General features: G+C 39.9%; 1 protein-coding gene across 1 annotated transcript in view; it reads left to right on the forward strand.

The window, feature by feature from the left end:
- Positions 1-1,426: 1,426 nt before the first annotated feature.
- LOC136675705 (phosphatidylinositol 4-phosphate 5-kinase type-1 gamma-like) overlaps positions 1,427-21,487 on the forward strand; it is a 47,371-nt gene continuing 27,310 nt past the window's right edge. Inside the window, exon 1 of the mRNA XM_066652414.1 lies at positions 1,427-1,645. Coding sequence (XP_066508511.1) covers positions 1,561-1,645 — 85 coding nt within the window. The 5' untranslated portion in view covers positions 1,427-1,560. The remainder of the gene's footprint in view (positions 1,646-21,487) is intronic.

The following is a 21,487-nucleotide window of genomic DNA, read 5'->3' on the forward strand; positions in this document are numbered from 1 at the left end:
AAAATCCAAATGAATCGATTGCCCATTCTTGGTGTCCCGGATGTGACTCTGAATTTTTTTATGACTCGTATTTTGGGATCTGAATTTCGTCTACTGAATTTGAGAAACTTCGAAATATATTTTTTGAATTTTTTTAGCTTTCATTTTTTAATCTGAATTTATTAAAATTGAATAATAGCAGTGAACATGTTCTAAAAATTTCATGAGTTCTATTCAAGAGCAATTATTTTCATTCATTCATTCATTATCTGTAACTCTTATGCAGTTCAGGGTCACGGTGGGTCCAGAGCCTACCTGGAATCATTGGGCGCAAGGTGGGAATACACCCTGGAGGGGGCGCCAGTCCTTCACAGGGCAATACAGACACAAAGGTACACATTCACACCTACGGACACTTTTGAGTCGCCAATTCACCTACCAACGTGTGTTTTTGGACTGTGGGAGGAAACCCACGCGGACACAGGGAGAACACACCACACTCCTCACAGACAGTCACCCGGAGCGGGAATCGAACCCACAACCTCCAGGCCCCTGGAGCTGTGTGACACTAACCTGCTGCACCACCGTGCCACCCCAATTATATTCAGATTCATAATTTCAGTGCAAGAAAAATTCAGTGCTACAAATTCAAAAGTGGTAATATTTCAAAATCAGATGAGACAGATTTGCTTCCATGGGTTATAGTCTGGTAGAAACGTATTCATTAAGTTGGATCTCGGATGCCTGACTGCTCCTTTATAAAGTGCACAGCAGAGAGAGTCCAGCATCTTGCCTGGCCTTCTTTTACTTTTTTATGAGGTTTGGTAGGAACTGTTTGCTCATGTCCTACATAGTACACTATAAAGGGAGATGAGACTCATTAAGGCTTTGGCCTTACATTCACTGTATTCTTTGTACAAAATTCAGTTAAGCCACAGCCTTTCACTTTAACATTTCATGTGTAGCATCAACCTGGATCCCAAAAGACTCGTTCAAGTGTGGCAAATTATATAAAATTCGGATTGTTCTCACATGTTTTCATAAGGTCTTGACGTCATATGAAAGCTAGTCCTGTTCTGACGCCAACAACCTGCCCGCCGGGGTGCATGACGTGGTCGCAGGGCTCTATGGCTTTAGAGAGGGTGAACGGATTCACTTTGGTGAACCGATTTTTGACAAATGATTCATCGGTTCACAGACAGGACAACCATACTTATTTCAAAGACGTCATATTTATACCCACCGCTGTAAAGAATTCTGGCCGTGGATCCACCACTTGCACTTTGGCCTCCTGAGACCAAAAGGTAAGGCTACCCTGGCGCAGATTTTTCTGTTCGGTTCAAGTCAAAATCGGTTCAACACTTGCAGAAAAGATTCATTTGAAAAGAATCGGTCCTTCAGTGATCTGATTCGTTTACTGCTCTTCAGCATCAGAGGCAGAGATAGAGGGACTGTCAGTGGACAGTGAAAGAGCTCGGAGAAGCAAATATGTAGAGTTTAATAATATACGGACACACATCTATCTCTACGCCAATGACCATCTCCTGGCTCCCGGCTGCTTCTTCACCGTGAGCGCGGACGATGGAGGCCGGGGAGAGCTCGAGTTCAGCCGCGGGCTCCTCGCAGGAGACGGACACGGTGGTCGGAGTGGGATACAGCATGGAAGGTCTGTCCCGAGGAGCGATTATTTTTGACCGTTTCTCATTGTGTCACGATAAATAGGGTTTGCCTTCGTGTTGTGTGAATTCTAAAGGCGCGAAAACTATGTAGAAACGTATTTTTGACGCTCAGGAGGTATTAATGATGCTGAAATAGCGAATTACAGTAGAAAAAAACAGAATTTCCATCGCTTTTCTTAAAGGAACTTGTTTTTGTATTACGTAAACACTTTCAAGGACAGTGACTGTTTATTATTTTTACTAATTCTCCCAATTGTGGAGTGGTATATTTATACTCCTTTGAATGGGTCTCTCATGTGGGCAGCCATGTTTGATACATCTTTGATACATCCAAACTAAAGGTGTCACTATAATGTCAGGTTGATCAGAAACAGTAAAGCATGCAGGAAATAATGAATTTGGGTTTGTTTTCTGTGCTCAGAGACATTAAATATATAGCAGAAGATATGCGTTAAACATTTGTTTATTCATTTAGAGATATTGCATAATTTATGCTAATATTCTATATATTTACACAAGTGTATGAGAGAAATTAAAAAGACTTTAGCCCAAATTATTTAGCATCATGTGGTCACAGTATAGTTACAATTTATAACCAGTTAGCACTGCAAATTTTATTCAATTATGGCATTTTTATTGATGCTTGTTTCAGTAAATCCAGTGTTTTCATCTTGTAAATATAATATTTCATAAAGGCAGAAATATAAAATATATAGACCTACTTAGTTCTATTCCTTCATATCTATTCAATCAACAGCATCTTAGCCCTTCCTTCCTATGTTAAAGTTGTTATGAGTGTTTTAGCATGAACTGTTTTATGTGTGAGCCAGGTACAATTCTAGACTGCCAATCAGAACAGAGGTCATTTACATATGTCAGCCAAGTAGAGCCTGTTTATAATCTAACAAGGGTAATAGTAAATGGGCTTTTCTGTTTTTCTTTTGTACCTAGACCTAGCATTCCCTTTATTTCTATGTCTGTTGTAGACTTTAACCCAGTCTAAAAATATCCCACTGTTTTTTGTAGAAGCGAGTAAGACTTGGTCAGTGTGGGCTGAAGGACACTTGTGTTACAGGGTGTCCTTGGCAGAAAGAGTGAAAACACTGGGTATATTCACTGTTAGATAAGCCGTGCAGTTACAGAGCTGCAGCGAAGTGCTATGTTGACAGCTGCGAGCTTCTTCCTGCAGTATTCCCCCGGGGCTGTGTGCCTTAAACGGGTGAGGGTGGTCTCTCTCAGGTCCTGTGCATCCCTGGGGCTTGTGCCATGCTGTGGTTTTGCAGCAGACTCTGCAGGGGTAGATTTCAGTGTCCTGCTGGGAATGGCTGATTATACCTGGTCTGTAAAGCAAGCCTGCTTGTAATGAGGCCTCGTGTGTAGCAGCAGGATGTGTCTCTCCATGAGTGAGATATATACATGTGTATATACAGGAATTGGTGTTGCCACAATGCTAGAAATGACTCTGATACTTTGAGATAAAGCTTGATGGCAAAACAATCTTGGGCAAAGAACTTAAGAGGAGTTCCACCTGAATCCTGATGCCCTTAAAATGCAAACAAGATGTCCTCATCCATCTATGGTGGCATCATTGGGAGCATAGTTGTCCTCCCTCTCTTTTTTCACTTGGGCATCTTATAGATAACATAGAGGAACACGGTACTTGGTTGGTATTCTCCTCCAAAAGTATTGGGCTGTCCAGTTATGTCATAATAGCAATAGTGCTTCACTTTTACCTTTATTTTTGCTTAATATTTAATCTTTTCAATAACAAAATAACAATGTCACCAAGGAACATACAGCCTTCTTTCTTGATTCAAATTACTTAGACAAACTCAAAAGGCTTGTGTACGTTAACTGCTCCTATAATTAGCCTATATTTGATTTGTGACTCTTGGTTCCTAGCGCTGCCACTGTAAAAAGAAAACGTCTTTGAAACTATGTCCTTGAACTGAGTCAAAGTCACTTCTCTATACTGGACAGTGTGCCCTTGGTAACAGAGACCTTAGGTTCAGCGCTAAATTCAGAACACCGCATCCCTCATCCTGTTAGTCACACTTCTTACAGAAAAGGGAGTGACTGTAATAACGCCTAGATCAGAGCTGCGTGATATAAGCTTCTCCCCAGGGTTGTCATTTTTAAATGTGGCCTGTTGGGTATGTGCTCTAGTCTTTTGTAAAAAGAGTCGATGACAGAAAATGAGGGTGTAGTTTGTTACCTGCAGTACAATGAACTGATCTGTCCACGTTGTGTAAACATTGCTGCAAGCTTGGACAAGGTTTACAGAACGTTGCAGAGCTGTTACTGAAGCAAAGCGGGCTCACGTCCTCCCTGGTATCCTCACTGTGGTGTTTGGAGAGAATTTATTGTGTGGTTATTGTGGGAAGTGGGGTGCGCTGCTCTGTGTTTGCTGTGTGCTGTAGTGTATTGATCGATACTAAAGGTTCTCATTGACTATTCTGACAAATGTTAACACAGCCTGGAAAAACATAACCTCCCGAGAGTCCTCTCTGTTTGTATTGAGCTTTACTAACCACCCTTAATCACCCAGAATCACTAGTCAAAATAATGTGTTATGAGTTTTGCTGCAATAATGGGGTGTTGTTTGGAGTTGGTTTAGTAAGTAATGTGGCCTCTTTTCATGGCTGAAGGTAATGTGAACCCTGTGTGTGCGTGCACCAGGAATATATCACATTGTGGGGACCCAAATCTGTTTAAACACACATATTGTGAGGACATGTCTTACTAGTAGGGGCCACAATGAATATCCTTACAATTTTATATGAAGACCACTTTTAAATTTGAGCTAAGATCAGGGGTAGGGTAAACTGGTAGTACTAACATTAACAGAGATGTTAATGGTTTAAATGGTTAAAAGTTTATTTAAAATGAATGGAACTCTATGTAATGTCCCCACATTTCGCAGAAACAAGCTTGTGTGTGTATGTTTGTGTGTGTTTTGGCCTGGTTTCCTCCTTCTGCCTGACTGCTACACCAGTGTGTTCATACCTGCTTAGATCTTGGCAGCCGCACACACACACACACACACACACACACACACACACACACACACATGACTCCAGACCTTTTCCAGGTATACACAAGGTCATTGAGTTGAGGTGTGAAGTCCAGGTGGAAAGAAAACAGCTAGTTCAGCCACATAGTGTATTATGGTAGAACACGTACAATTTGGAATACAACCACCTTATTATAGGTCCAGTGCTTGGCACATGGGCAGGACCCACTGAGGCACAGATGTTGTGCCCACAGGGACAGGTATTTGGCAGTTACTGGGAATTACCATATGTTGTCACGACATACATCACGATACACATTTAATAGGCCTTCCATGGGTATCTTGTAAGATTTATAACTGTTCTGAAAACGTAAAACTGTGTTGTCACACACCAAATACAAACAGTGCTCAGAAAACGAGAGAGGAAAAAGCTCCCGGTAACATTAGAAAAAACACCCCAGCTTTAATACTGTAGCATATTTACAGTTCCAGCCATGTCACTAATCTATGAGGGTCAAAAATACACAAGCAAAAATAATCGTGGTAAATTGTACAATAAATCTCGATATGGATTTGCGCTCATTTCGCCCAGCACTAGTTGTGCTGATGTATCTGCTCTTTAAAATACACCATCAAAAGCCATGATCTCATATAAATATAGACATCACTTACTGATGTTTTATTAATCATTGGACGTGTTGCAGTGGTCTAACAACTTCCCCAGTCTTGTCCAATAGAAAACAAGAAGATCTTCACCTCTTCAGCAGTGAAAATGCTCGTGACCGTTCATCCACCCCTCTGTTCTCCGCAGGGACTGTAAGTTTCAGCTGGATTATGCGGAACTGTTAAGTGGTTAGTAGCTATATCTAAATGAAATATCTTTTTCCACTTAACCCTGCTGGGCTTTTGGAGAGAAAACCCATGCCAGGCTCATTTCCATAGTGTATCACAGAAGACAAACGACTTGGCTTCGTCAGACTTTAAAAACTGAAGCGTGGTCCCTGCTGCAGGGGTTTTCCTGCAGGGACTCTCTTATCAAAGTGTGTGTCTCTGTGTGTTCTCTTTGATATTGAAAGCAAAGGAAGTTATAGCGTGGGGTTAATGGTGTGTTGTAACGGAAGATTAGGGTGTGGTTTATGAAGCTTGGAGATGCTCGTTAAAAGCCCACTGGAAATTTGACTCTGAAGAAGCTCAACTCCGCAAGTGTAAAGAAGCCGTCTCCAGTTTCTGTCCTGCAGGTTACGTAAGTGTGAGGACTGTCGTGGAATGAGGCTGTTACATCATGTGGGGTCTCGACCACAGTGGAGCCCTGCTGTGTGAGCGTGCAAGAGACCGAGGGAGTGTTCATTCTTGAAGGTTGCCACAGTCCTGGTTCGCTGAGTGATAAAATGCAGTTGGACTTGGAAAATTCATTGATGACATTTCAGCCAAATGTCCTTGTCCCAATCCATTTGACTTTCTGTTACATGTATTTGAATAAGGACATTACACACAATTGCATACTTGCATGTGTTCATATAATTATTGGTATAGGACTCTCTCTCTCTCTCTCTCTCTCTCTCTCTCTCTCTCTCTCTCTCTCTCAGCAGAGTGATGGTAGTTGCAGCACTGCAGTGAATCAGTATGTGCCCTTAGAGCAGATCAGAGTGTTTTTACTGTGTTCAGTCTTCATTCTGCAGCACATGGAACGCCTGCAGCCCCTCAGCAGCCTTCGCTGTGTTGTTAATATGTCTCCTCTCAGTGTTTCATCACATCAGCAAATGCACACAGCAGGCTCCTGCAGCTTTAAATTAGAATTCACTAAAAATTCACATATATTTAATCCTAAATGTCACCAGTCAGCTAAAGCTTGTTTGGTATCTGAAGTATGCTCTTTTTAGCTTTCTGGAACGACAAGACTGAAGTGCACACTTGATTCACACTCTAGAGTTGTAAAGTAGTATATTTATTGTTACTGTTACGTGTGAGCCGCCATCTTAAAGTTAGAAAGCTGAAGTTTATATTGTATTTATCTGTTGAAACGCACATTTTATTCTGTAGTGTTCTTTGTATTGGAATCAGAACTGCAAAGGGGAGGGCTTTTACACGCTGCAAGGGAGAAGTTGTATCCCAGGTGTGAGCGTGCAATTTTTCCAACTGTGCTGGTGGGTTAAGAGGCTTTTAATGATAGGTAAAGTGGATGGAGGCTCGTTAAATATGAATGGAACCGAGTGGAAAGCAATTCATTACTGAAACACGGCCAGTAAAATGAAACAGATGTGCTATATTTGGTGCTCACACATTGTGAGAGTGTGGACAAACCTGACTAAATGTATATTTCCAGTGATGGGGGATATAGTACCCCGTTAGCCAAAGCTTGAGCGTGGTGATATTAGGCTCAGTTGCTAACTGCACGTACGAAACTGAACATCTTTGTCAGCAATGTGGAAAACATAAAGTTAATTAATTAACTATTAATAAATTATCATTTTTAATTTTGGACATGTATTTTGGACTGCACTGTAATGATATCATAATAATCAGATTATATCAGAAATAAATTTACATTTGTAAATTGAATGGGATATATTCAGTCGTTAGCTACGATCAGAGGAAGAGAAGCTAATAATATAATATTATGACTTTTAGGTTGTGGTTTATGAAGTGAACTTTCATCTTCTACAGAAAAATGAACAGCCCTCTGTGTCCTCTAAACACTCCAGTAAGCAGCATAATCTGAACATACATCAAGTAGTAGCACATTTACAATTTGATTACACCCACACACTCAGCAACACAACAGCGGCTAGCTCTCTCTCTCTCTCTCTCTCCTCTCCTCTCCTCTCCTCTCTTTTCTCTGAGGGAAGTCTCTAAATATTGAGCAAAAACCTAATTTCCTCTTCCTCACATATTCAAAAGGAAAGACATTCTGTTGGAGGCTTGCTTTTTATTTTAGACTGGAGCTACGGAGCTAATGTAGCTAACATGTAGCTTTGTAAATAGCATTGTAAAATAACACTGCCTCTAATGTTTTGAAATTTTGTTATTTATTATATTCTAATAAACATTAAACATGTTCTTGTGTTTTCTGTTTGAATGTGTGGCACACAGCTATCAAATAAGCTGTGTATAAGATTAGCTAAAAGCAGTATTAGTAATCGAAATAAGCAGTTACATATCCGAACTGAAGTTCAGTTTTAGAGTATTCATTCATTCATTCATTCATTATTTGTAAGCGCTTATCCAGTTCAGGGTCCAGAGCCCACCTGGAATCATTGGGTGCAATGCGGGAATACACCCTGGAGGGGGCGCCAGTCCTTCACAGGGCAACACACACACATTCACGGACACTTTTGAGTCACCAATCCACCTACCAATGTGTGTTTTTGGACTGTGGGAGGAAACCAGAGCACCCGGAGGAAACCCACACAGACACGGGGAGAACACACCACACTCCTCACAGACAGTCACCCGGAGCGGGAATTGAACCCACAACCTCCAGGTCCCTGTAGCTGTGTGACTGAGACACTACTTGCTGCGCCACTGTGCCGCAGTTTTAGAGTATTTTAGAGATTATTGCTTACATATCATTGTTCAGAATATTTTTTTTAAAAAACTCTGGACTGCTTCCTAAATTTAATGCAATCTTTGTAAAATGTAAGGATTTATGAAGCTCTGAATAATTTCTTAAAGAGTCATAATCTCGTCTGCTGTACTCCTTGAAATCACTTCTCTTTGAAAAACTGGGCTGTATTTGAGGTTTCGTAATCTCCTTATCTGAGACTGAGTTGAGTGTTGAACAGCTGGATGGAGTCTGGGCTCTCCTCGCCCCTGCAGGCCCTGGTAGCCGGTGCCTTGACGTTACATAAGTCTTTGCATAAACATATGCTGAGGAGTCTCCATCTCGGAGCATCATAATAAACATCCACATGCTGTCTCCACTGGACACTGTAAGGGTCAGCTTGGCTGAGCCCGACACTAATGAAAACTAACTGGCATTAATAAACAATAATAATTAATATTGTCACTGTCCACTGAAAAAGATGTACTTCCAAAAATAGTAACTTAACAGGAGAAGGATGAAACGTTCTAAACTTACAGTGGAAGAAATGTAAGAATATTGTGTAAAAGTCATTTTATAGCACTGCCATTGGTCCATTCATCATGCAAATTGCACACAATGTGAAGGACTCTTGCTGTATTCAAATGAAGGGCAGAAATGGAGATACATGTTTATCATTGGACAGCGACAACATTTGTTGATACATGAATTCAGATAGACTTGGATTTTGTTGTTCACTTGATATCTAGGCTATGTGTAGGATGGTCTGGTAGATACTCGACTGTTCTCCAGTCCTTGATTGCGCTCCATGGCTGCAAAGCAACAGAGATGTGAGAGCACTCCAGTGTTCTCAGGAGAAGACAAACCTGGAACGAAACAAGAATTGCTTGTTATAAACATAAGAGGTGGTTTCAGCTTGGAACTGTAACTTTTCTATTTGCATTTCTCATAAGACCATGAACCTTAGGGAGACGTTTTTGTAGGTTGCATTTGTGTACGTATGGTCTTTATTTTGAACAGTGTTTGGGTGGTGGTACACAGCTGTCATGTGTTTGTGGGTAATCACTGATGTGTAATAATTCATCCACCTTATCTGACCTTGGAGGACACTATGGTAACCTGAAGTACTGGGTACTTTCTGATGTTATGGTGCTGTCCACTCACTTTAACAAACAGTGTCTGAGTTTGTTAACTGACTCTAACACTGTAAGAGCTAGTTCAGTTCAGTTCTTTTGCCAGTGAATGGAAAGTCACTGCCTACATTTAAAGGCTAAGCACTTATTTATTAGCACTTATTATTGTAGTTACTGACATATATAAGTATGAATTAAAATGCAAATAGCAGCTTAATTTGCTTTAAAACTGACAATTTTATTAAATTGACGGAAAAACCCAAGCTCGCTACGGAAATTCTTGAACGCAACCGTGACGTCACTGGTGGACGACAGCTGAACAACGCCGCGGTAAAACACCGTTATGACTGACTGTTATGACAGTATCTAGCTAAATAACCAACATTATTCATGACAATAGCCTAGCAATAAGCTAAACTCAAATTTAGAGGTACATTTATTCTTGTAAATGTGATCAACGGTCTTTTAAACCTTATTCCTTGAATTAGTAAGAAATAACATGTTTTCTGACTATCAATAAACACAAGTTAGGAACTCAAATTCCACTGTATTTATTTCTTTGACACTTTCATATGCACTCACTATTCTTTCATTTTTTCTCTCTGTCCATTTTAACAATGTATTGAAACTTGGCCACACTAGGACCCGGGGGAGCTGTTGCTCCTTGGACACCATTGGCCATGGTCTGTATTGGGGAGAAGGTGTAGTGAGTTTCCGGATGGCAAGTGTCATTTCAAGACAAAAATAAAGAAAAAACATTAATTGAATACCTGTTACAATCTTTAATAAACCAGACTGAAAGCCACTCATGCATTTGTTGACATAGCATTATGCTAGCAGAGAAACTGATTATTGACGAAGGTAAGGTAAGCCTGCTGAAAAGGCCTTTTAAAATGTTCATACATTAAACACCGCAGTATTTAGGGCAGACAGAATTGATGTTCATTCCTGACGTTATGACTATATACTTTACAGGTGCCTGTATAATAGAGTTAATAGAGTTCACAATGCAGTTTTGTTTTTCCACAGATAGATGGTTATTAGAATTTATTTATTTATTTATAAAAGCAGCAGTTCCTCCAAATACAGTTCGATTAGATGATTTTTACAGTTTAAAAATAAAACAGTTGAATGAGTTTTAACTGGCTCTTGATAAAAATATAAAAAAAATTAAATTGATTTAAAAATGTTTTGTAACATATACTAAAAATAGTTGAGAAATTATTTGAAAATTTCACTTCTGACATCCAACAGAAGTACAACTATAGAACAATTGTACATTGATATACGAGTCTATATTCTCAGTATGTGCGTATTTGACCTTGTCAAAGATATTTGCTGCTATGACGCCATTACCCCTAGACCCCCCACTGGTTAAAACCTAGCGCCCCCCCCCCCCCCCCCGCCCCCCAATCATTAATCTCTAGTGATGACCCTGATGTATCATTTAGTACCTGTGTGTATTGAAGTGAGAGGCTTGTACTGATGGATTAATTAAAACGGGCCTAAAATCGAGCTGGTGAACCAGGTTGAACTGGCAAACTGTGTCCTTTTTGTTTTAGGATATTTGTATGTGAAATGATCATAAACCAAATGTTTGGGATGAGAAATTAAATGTGAGTAACTGGATGGTAATGTGATGTGGAGAGAGAATTCTGTGTTTACCTGCTGAAAAAAAACAAGGTTAACTGAAAGTTAGCACAAACACTGTGCAGTGTCTCTGAGCAAAGAAAGAATTCATCATCTGTGTGTGTCTCTCTCTCTTTGTCTGTCTCTCTCTCTCTCTCTCTCTCTCTCTCTCTCTCTCTCTCTCTCTCTTCCCCTTTCCATCTCCATCTCTGTCTTTGTTTTTCAATGATCAATAACCCACACCTATTTTTCAGATGACTATTAATTCACAGTGGAGCAGTAAACAGAGCTCTGATGAAGAATCAGGCTTCAAGGCCATTGCCCCAGTGTCCCACACTCACCACAACCAGGAGGAAAGAGAACTGAAGAACCAAGCCCGCTTTCTCTCACCTGCACAATTTCTGTAATATTTTAACAATATAGGCATCTTTCTCTGTACATTTTTTGTCATTTTACACTCCACCCCTTTCTCTAGCCCTTTCTACATAATTTTTTCTGTTTCTCTTATTTCTCTTTACGCCCTTAATATTCTGTATCATTCTCTCTGTCTTACACACACACACACACACACACACACACACACTCTCTCTCTCAGAGATATAGCCTTTTAATACTGGAACCTCAAAATTATGTTATGACTCTAAACAAAACTAAAGTGCATGTGTATAAATCATTTACATGTTTTGACAAAGTCGTGTGCTCCTTGTACATCTTGTGCAACCTGGAACAGTCAAATTAATTTACGAGCGGAGCAGGGATAGTTGATCTGATCAACACAGAAAAAAATTTGCAGACCAGGAACAATTATTTATTTTTGTATATTTATTTATTTATTTATTTTGTACCCCACAGCTGGAGGATTTCTGTGCTGTGGTTACTAATGCCCCTTTCAGTTCCCTTGACTGATGCTATAAATGGCTGCGGAGAAATTCTGCTTTGCTGGATTTTCACAGAAAAAAAAATGTCTGTTTACTTCAGAATCAGAAGCATCTTTAAATATTTATTCCAGGCCAGTCGCATTAAAAATGTCCTTTTAAATGGTAGGAAACCCAGTGTCTCTCTTTATGTCCAGTCAAGACCATCATTAGAACAGAGTTCCTGACAGACGTGATAATTTTTGGATTCAGCTGCAGCTGAATTTTAGCTTATTATGTTTTGTCATTCATTTTAAAATCTACGTGTGTTTGTAGGATTTCCTATAAGCATGTATTTATGTGCATGAGCACATGTGACCTATTATTTTGGAAGGCCTTAGACTAAACATTAGTTAGATCAGGTCACTTTTGTTGGATGATTCAAAGTGCAGTTTTAGAAGTTGGTTTCACATTCTGCTGCTATTTAAATAAAATACAAGGAGGTATTTATAAAGGTGTTTGTGGTGTGAAGGATATGCTTCTATCACTGTTTAGGCACTAGACATTAAGTTGGACTATTTAGCTTTTGTGGTCTGTCAACAGTGCGATCAAACAAACTGGCCTTTGTAACACTCGGTGTGAAATACTCTGCTGAGTTGGCTTCAGAGCTATGTTTTATTTGAGGTGCTGAAGCTCCTCTCGACCACACACACAGGCCTGATGAATTTCTCACCAGTCTCAGACCTCCCACACTTCACACACGTACACACACAAATGTAAGATCAGACCACATGGGCTATATGCAGCAGAAGTTTTTATATAATGGCATAGAAGTGTGTTTATATACAGGGGTTGGACAATAAAACTGAAACACCAATCTTCATTAATTGCACGTTGCACCAGTAAGAGCAGAGTGTGAAGGTTCAATTAGCAGAGGGTAAGAGCACAGTTTTGCTCAAAATATTGCAATGCACACAACATTATGGGTGACATACCAGAGTTCAAAAGAGGACAAGTTGTTGGTGCACGTCTTGCTGCCGCATCTGTGACCAAGACTTTGTGACATATCAAGAGCAACGGTATCCAGGGTAACGTCAGCATACCACCATGAAGGACAAAACACCTCCAACAGGATTAACTGTGGACGCAAGAGGAAGCTGTCTGAAAGGGATGTTCGGGTGCTACCCGGATTGTATCCAAAAAACATAAAACCACGGCTGCCCCAATCACAGCAGAATTAAATGTGCACTTCAACTCTCCTGTTTCCACAGGGTCAATATACACGGCTGGGCTGCTATAGCCAAACCTTTGGTCAGTCATGCCAACGCCAAACGTGGGTTTCAATGGTGCAAGGAGCGCAAATCTTGGGCTGTGGACAATGTGAAACCTGTATTGTTCTCTGATGAGTCCACCTTTACTGTTTTCCCCACATCCGGGAGAGTTACAGTGTGGAGACGCCCCAAAGAAGTGTACCATCCAGACTGTTGCATGCCCAGAGTGAAGCATGGGGGTGGATCAGTGATGGTTTGGGCGGCCATATCATGGCATTCCCTTGGCCCAATACTTGTGCTAGATGGGCTCGTCACTGCCATGGACTACCGAACCATTCTGGAGGACCATGTCCATCCAATGGTTCAAACATTGTGTCCTGAAGGCGGTGCCGTGTATCAGGACGACAATGCACCAATACACACAGCAAGACTGGTGAAAGACTGGTTTGATGAACATGAAAGTTGAACATCTCCCATGGCCTGCACAGTCACCAGATCTAAATATTATTGAGCCACTTTGGGGTGTTTTGGAGGAGCGAGTCAGGAAACGTTTTCCTCCACCAGCATCACGTAGTGACCTGGCCACTCTCCTGCAAGAAGAATGGCTTCAAATTCCTCTGACCACTGTGCAGGACTTTTATATGATGCTGTATTGGCCACAAAAGGAGGCCCTACACCATACTAATAAATTACTGTGGTCTAAAACTAGGTGTTTCACTTTCAATGTCCAACCCCTGTATTTATCTTTTTATATAAATGCCGACAAAAATACCAAAATATGTATTTATTTCCAGAGGTTATATATTTGTTGTGACAGTAATCATAAATACTTCACACATTTTTCACAAAAAACATTTTTTCATTGTTGTAGTTCTAAATACAATTCTTTAATGATAATATTTTTAATATACTTGAATAAATTATTATATTATTTCATATTCTTAAGCATAGTGCAGGATACTGTGATTGATTGAAGTTATCACCCACCCCTTCTGTGCCTGTTTGTGTTGCGCGTGGATATTGTTGTAGGTTTGAAATGTAAACACTGGATGTGTAAAAGTCAACCTGCCCTTAAGCTCAATCAGTTTTGGCTCCCGTCGTAGCACTTGAGCTGCTAAAATCTGGCCCTTATCCTGTTTTAATGCACACATATTCAAACCCAGTGAGATATGACTGATCCTCTTTGTCTCTTCCACACTCCACATTTGATGCTACAAGCATATCCTAACAGTATCCTGTCATGCTGCAGCGCATTACCGTCCTTAGCAGTCATGCTTGAAGCAATGAAAAGTCATATGTTGGCTAAATTAACAGAATTGACTGTTAATGTTCTCCTCCAATCATATTGAAATGTCCTCTGACATTGTGGTAGCAGCAGTGACTAGCTTCCGAGGAGTGACACTTTGCTACCAACTCCTTCATGGCATGTGGATAGCTGGGAAAATGCTGGAAATAAGGGAAGAATTTGCATACAATAGAAAAAAATGTACACAATTTTCTCATTACCTTAAACGTATTTAAGGTATGTTAAATATGCATGACACTGAAGTTCATATTTAGCGTATGTATGCAAATCCAACACTGGGCTCTAAGCACCATGGTTGTTTTGACTACATCAGATCATGTTAAATTGTATTTCAGTTCTTCCAAATGGGCAGCTGCATTTCTTGTGTTGTTGAGCCTGCCAATTATCCACATGTGCTGTTTCAGGCCTTGTGTCATAATGCAGTCATAGCTTTGTCAAATCCTCTAATTATATTCTCTTCACAGACAGCAATGACGTGTCAACTGAGGGTAGAAGTTTTAGAAATGGTGGAGAAGAATAATCTGATTCACAGGCTCTGGCTTTATATTGCTCTCGCACCAGCGCTCTGGGTGCTCCATCACAGAATGTAACTGATAGGAATATTTGACAGTTTCATGTGTGTTGATGAAGCTGTGATAACAAGTGTTCAGTAGGTTGGAATGATATTGGTTTCATGTTGGCGGCTTTCCATTTTGTTTACTCTTAGCGTCGCTCCGTTCAGCCCAGTTTGATTTCACGCCGTAACCCGAGAATGCTGTGATTAAATGTTTTATCTGCTGGGTCGAGACAGGCCATCTGACTTGTGACTGAAAATGTACACAGTTTAGAACAGGGAGCTTGTCTTTAATCTGGGAGTGAAGACACGTGAGTTGAATTCAATTTGGCCTATGCTTAACTACTCAGGTGGAATGTATTTTAACATCTGGGCTGATAAGAACACTTTCATTATATTAATTCAGCATTGCATTTCATTATGTTTGATCAAATGTACTGCAGTATACTAGGACCCCAGCTTCTGAATTTCCATTTTTGAACACACTTTTAAATGCTTTATTTAATATTGAAATATATTTAGAGGTGAAATGCTCATCTATTATTTTTATTTTATTTCCCCTTAGGTCATTCCTTTTTACATGCTCATTTTACCACCTCTCCTGCCCCTTACAATTTAACAGGTTACTGCTATGTCTTTACACTCTTATTATGTAAATAAGCTCCATTTTTATTGGCTGTTAATCTGCTGGTGGCTGAATAGGCTTATATATTTGTAGCCCCTACTCATCAATAATTTGGTTCTGAAGTTAAGGCCATTAAATGCTAGTTTGTCCACATTTGCTGCAGCAAGACTTCAGCAATCGGAACACTTTAGACTAGATGCTGTATGAGGATTTAGAAAATGAGGCTAGAGTGGACTGAACTTTATTTGAACAGCCTGTGCCACTGTGCTAAATACATCAGACAGAGCTTTTTTTTTTCATGAGCCTGTTTGAGTGTGTGGGTGTGGGTGTGTGGGGGCACGGTGGTGGTGGTTTGTTTTTGTCATAAATGTAATTGCACTCACGTGTAACCTTCCTTAAAATTCTACCCACCGCACTTACCCTGCTCCATTATTAAAGAGAAGAGCAGGACTATTTTTTCCAGAGGCTAACGCTAGCACCATTTAGCATTACTGGTATTTTGACAGTTATGTTTGTCACTGTGGACAATTTGAACACCTATAATTATTGTCCTCACCACTTGATTTCAGGGATTTTTAGGCTGAAAAATGTAACAGCTATTATTTTTTTTCTTTACAGTAATTTTACAGTTTAAGAGTATGTAAGAAAGACAGCTAACCATATATTGCTAATGTCACATCTGTTACAGGAGGCTAATTAAGTGTGTCTTTTTACCAGCTAGAAGTGAGCAATGTTGTGCTTCTGTTATTATCACTACCATGACATTACAGTATACTTTTCTGAGTTTAGTGTGGATATCTGCACTTCTGTTAAGCTGAACAAAATGCTAAAAAATAGAAAAGACCCTGTAAAAATTTACCAGGTTACAGTTGAAATGTCTTTATAGGAAAATCTATTCACTTGCCAGCTAGGAATGGCCCTGGATTGTTATTTATGTTATATAACAACAGGATTCTATAAATGAGAGACACATATTAATCCACAAAATATAGCAATGTTAATATTTAAAGAAATAAAGAAAAATAGAGATCCATGGCCAGTGCAGAAAGTGAACAAGAAGTGCTTGGGCTAACTGTATGACAGTGGGAAGTTATCTACCACCACAGTCTCACTGAGGGTGGATACTGCTCTGCCCACGTTAATAGTCATATACCACATATACACAAAGAAAAACCCATAACACACCGAAAATTCCCTCCCCATCATGAAAAACCCCTAAACACAAGATAACACTCCCAAATAAACCCAAAACTGTGAACAAGGGAGCTGCAGTGCATACTGGGGGCTCCCTGCTAGTTTAACTTTAGATTTTTTAAAGATTCAAACACCAAATGTAAAAGCTTTTTGCTATATTGTCCACCCATATGTACTGGAATATTTGTTTTCGCCCACCCTTAACGTCAGTCCTACTGCTATATCACTGCTGAAGAGCAGCATGTGGGCTAATAGTGTGTTAGTTGTGGCTGGTTGGTTTGTGTGTTCTGATCAAGGTGATGGAGTGTGAGGGAGGCTCTGCTGTACCTGTGTGTTGTTGTTTTGGCCTGACCCTAATCCTGCCATTGCGCAGTAGAAGCCAGGCCTCCAGCGTCTCTGACATTGAGGATTACACCAACAAGAGCAGGACAGAGACACAGGAGACACAGACAGTCTCATTCTGCTTCCATTAGAAAGACCTTCTTTTCTGTGGTGATATAATATTCACTGAAATAACAGCAAGATGCCTTTTCACATTGGTGTCCAATAGATCATATATATGTTATATGTCCAAAATTTGTTGACACTTCTTATGGTTAAGAATTTTATATTCAGTTGTGTACAAACATATACACATGTAAAACATGTTTAATTTCCATAAAAAGGCAGGAAGCAAAACGGAATGCTTTGGAGCTGATGCTCATGAGCTTAAGGTCACCATTAGATGTAGCTTGACCTTACCAACATGTGACTTTGCTGATGCCATGTCTGAAAGCCATCAGATCCCCACAACAATTTAACATCTAGTGGAAAGCCTTCCCAAAAGTGTTGAGGCAGTTACTGCAGCTAAGTGAACTAACTCCATAATCATATCTCTAATTTTGGAAGAAAATATTGGATAAAAATGTGCCCACATTAAATAAAAACAGTTATTTCAGACTTAATATTGTCAGCTCCTTGTCATATTGCCCAGCTCTGGAAGAGGCAGTATGTGTCATTTCTACATGGTTTGCATAGCTTGGGACAGACTGATGATTGATTAATGCAAAATCAAACAGCAATCACCATCTAAATGCACCAGGTTGGAGTTGAGTTGATGGATTATGTCAGTTTTGTCACTGAAAAATTGTTTTTGTTAAAAGAAATGTGTTTATCTCTCTTTTTTTTGCCAGAGGTAAAAATGCCAGGGTTGTCAGTCCTTGAGACTGAAATGGATAAGTAGCTTTTGGCCCGGTGCAGCATTTCTCCTCTGCCCCTGTCCTTGGCATGTTGTCTCTCTGGTCCTGGCCAGGCCAGGTGGGGGCGTAGCTTCAAGCCTAATCTCAGCTTCTGATTGGCTGGAACCTCAGAGCAGCGATCGTGTGAATAGGCCGGTGGCATCAGATTAGCGTCCCGTTCCTCAATCCTATTGAGGTTTACCCTGTGTGTCCTGATCTGGTCGCAAATAGAAAAGAGGTTCGCAAAGCCCCACGTCAGTCAGGGAGTTCTGTATGTCCTCTGAGGTGTGTATTTCTTTCTTTTTAACATTTTGATGTGTGGTTTGTGCTGGATAGCTGGTTGACTCATACTTCTCTAAATGGATATATAACTCTGTTAGGAGTTATTTCTGAAGGGGCTTATGGAATCTGAAATTATGTGAACTTTCTAGATCATTCTTGACAGTTCTTGTGTAAGTATTTTTTTATTATTATTTTGTTTATCTGAAGTTTGTTGTAATGGTTTGTTTGATGCAAAACCATTCTAAAGAAGAATATTGTGAATGTGAGAATGAAATGTATCATGTATAACAAAGATGGTAACATTCCTATAATGTATTGTAAATCAGTAAGATTTTTGGACATTTTTCATCAGTTGAAATAATAATTTATAATGAATATATTAATTTATAATACTGTAATTACATTTACATTTTATGCTCAGTTGTCATTTTCAAGTAATTTTTAAAAAAGCAATGCAGCAAAACTGTGAAATACAGGTCTGCTCTTGTTCCAATGAGCTGTTGGTCGTAGTGTAAATTTCTCAGTGATTTTTGATGAAGGTCTGTCTGCTGGTAGTAATGGCCTCATTTTCTCATTTGAAGGTTACATATTTCTGCTAGGGTTAGGGTAATTTAAAGTCTATATTACTTGAGTATTAAATTGGGATCTGTTCCTGTATATAAAAGAAAATGGTGGGTGGGGGGCCCCGGGTACAAAGTCACTTATTAACCTCCAGATGTTCAGCAATGGCCCTGCTTCTTCACTGTGAATTACAACATGAACTGGATCTGCACAGCATGGGCGCAATCAGTGATTCACTAAAATGAATTATATTTATGCGTTTCAATACCTGGTCCACAAGGCTGTGCTGCAGGTAGTGTCACTGTGAAACATCTCCAGGGTCCTGGGGTTGTGGGTTTGAGCACCGCTCCGGGTGACTATTGTGAAGAGTTTGGTGTGTTCTCCCTGTGTCTGTGTGGTTTTCTTCAGAGTGCTCTGCTTTCCACCCACGCACATTGGTAGGTGGATTGGCGACTCAAAAGTGTCCATAGGTATGAGTGTGTGAGTGAATGTGTGAGTGTGTTTCGCCCTGTAATGGACTGGTGCCCCCTCCAGGGTGTGGCGCCCTTCCTTCTCAAACTCGGTCAGGATAGTCGTGGTGCACAGTAAAAATTGTAGTTAGGTAGAGGGTTAATTTGCATATTACAGCCCTTTGCACAATAATATTGTCACACAAGTTAACAGATGACATGTTGTATGGCCTTTACACTGCTTTCAGACAGAACATCATTGTCTGTACTCTTCCTGCTTGGCTGATCAGCTCAGTGCATTGGATTCTAATGTAAATCTCAGGTTGGGTTGGTTGAGGTCAGGGCGTCTCTGGCTGAGTTCTGTTTACATCCTTTCTGTGTTTAGCAGGGAGGTGGTCTGCAGACCAGAGGGCGTTTTGCTCTGACCCTAATGTGAGCAGACAGTTTGTGCCTGATCTACAAGAAGCGCTGTTGCTTTATTTCTAATGAATAAAGTCATGGCGAGCTATATTAGGATTCTCCATCTGTTGCTAAGGTAGAAAAGAGACAATATGAGGTTGTGCAACCAATCAGAGCTTCTGGAGGATTCCAACATAATCACTTTGTTTGTTGCCAATTGTGAGATGTTGCTTCTTATACAGAACGGTGGCACTAGGAGCCGTTATTAATCTGTTGTTTTGGGGGAGTTGGATGGCAGTGATCCTCTAAATATATGAGTATTATTTTAGAAATGTGTGAATTGTGTTTATTATATGAACAGAGCTGGGTTAGTTTTCACCTCAGGTCACTTCACGCTCAGAGAGCTAATCTAGGATCAGGCTTTCCCAAGTTCCTCCCAGGCCTTAATCACAACCCTATAATTGATCACTTGTTCTGTCATGACCCTTCTCCTCGGGAGTTCTCAACAAAAGTAAAAATACAGTAAGAATAGCGTCTGTGTGATGTTAGCAGGTATAATAAAGCAATACAATGAAAACTGATCAAAAATTCTTTATTCATTTATTGCTTTTTTCTCCCTCCATTTTATCATCGTTACTCAGGAGCTCGGGAGTTCCCAGGTCACATGATGATACCAAGCCAGAAGTATGAAAGCTAGTGAAGACAGCACTACTTTCTTTCAAACTGCTGCTAACATAACCACTTTGGACAGCTTTAAACGTTTGAAGGAGAACTCAAACTGTACATTTCTATTATCTTATTTAGATAAACTGATATAAAAGTGTCCCACTTTGTTTTATAATTCAATAAATAATGCCTGTTGACTCAGACATGACAGTTGCTGCGTATTAATACTCCGACCTTGTTTCTAAAACATTCATGGCCAAAGCCAGTCGGCCAAAAAAGAGCTTACTGATTTACTCTCATACGTCAGTATATCTCTTTTTTAAACCTTTCCACTCAGTGCTGTGGTACTGTCCTCTTCATGGTGTTAATAGATGGCAATGGTGATAGTGTGACTGCAGATACAAACCCAGTTTCAAAATGATGGCACAGTGAAGAAGTAAGTAAACACATAAAGCAATTATTTTCTACAAAATCAGTTTTACCTTTTCAGCTTCACTGGTTTTGGAAAATGTACACACATTCTGAAATGTCTGGATGTCTAAGCTGGAAGGGACTCGAATTATCTTTGAACACATGATATAATCATGCTTGTATATAAAAGCAGCATATGAAAAAGGCCTAGCGCAGGAAATTGGTTGAGACTTTTTACCAAACAATGCACCAGCAAATAAAAGACTTTAAGTGCAATAAGTAGTTGCAGAAATATGAGGTATTTGAAACTGTACAGCTCATAATTTCATCAAGCTTCAGAGAATCTGGAGTAAAAGATACAGTACAACACACATTAAGGAAGGTCCAGTCTTCGTTGCATCAGTGGGTGGCTTTAGTAGCCAAACGAGTATAAAATGTTTATAAAAGTTTGCATTAGTGAATGTGCGAGTGTGTGTCACCCTGCGAAGGACTGGCGACTACTCCAGGGTGTGTTCCCACCTTGCGCCCATTGATTCTGGACTCTAGACCCACTGCGACCCTGAACCAGATAAGCAATTACAGACAATAAATAAATCAATATTTTTGTAATTAAAGGAATACTATGTAATATTTGTAACTTAACATTATCTTTAAAATCATTGTGATGATTCACTGTTATTATTAGCTATTATGGAGAACAGAGCCTATATCATTGTTACTCTGGG

This window comes from Hoplias malabaricus, chromosome X1 (assembly GCF_029633855.1).
Source record: "Hoplias malabaricus isolate fHopMal1 chromosome X1, fHopMal1.hap1, whole genome shotgun sequence".
Lineage (NCBI taxonomy): Eukaryota > Metazoa > Chordata > Actinopteri > Characiformes > Erythrinidae > Hoplias > Hoplias malabaricus.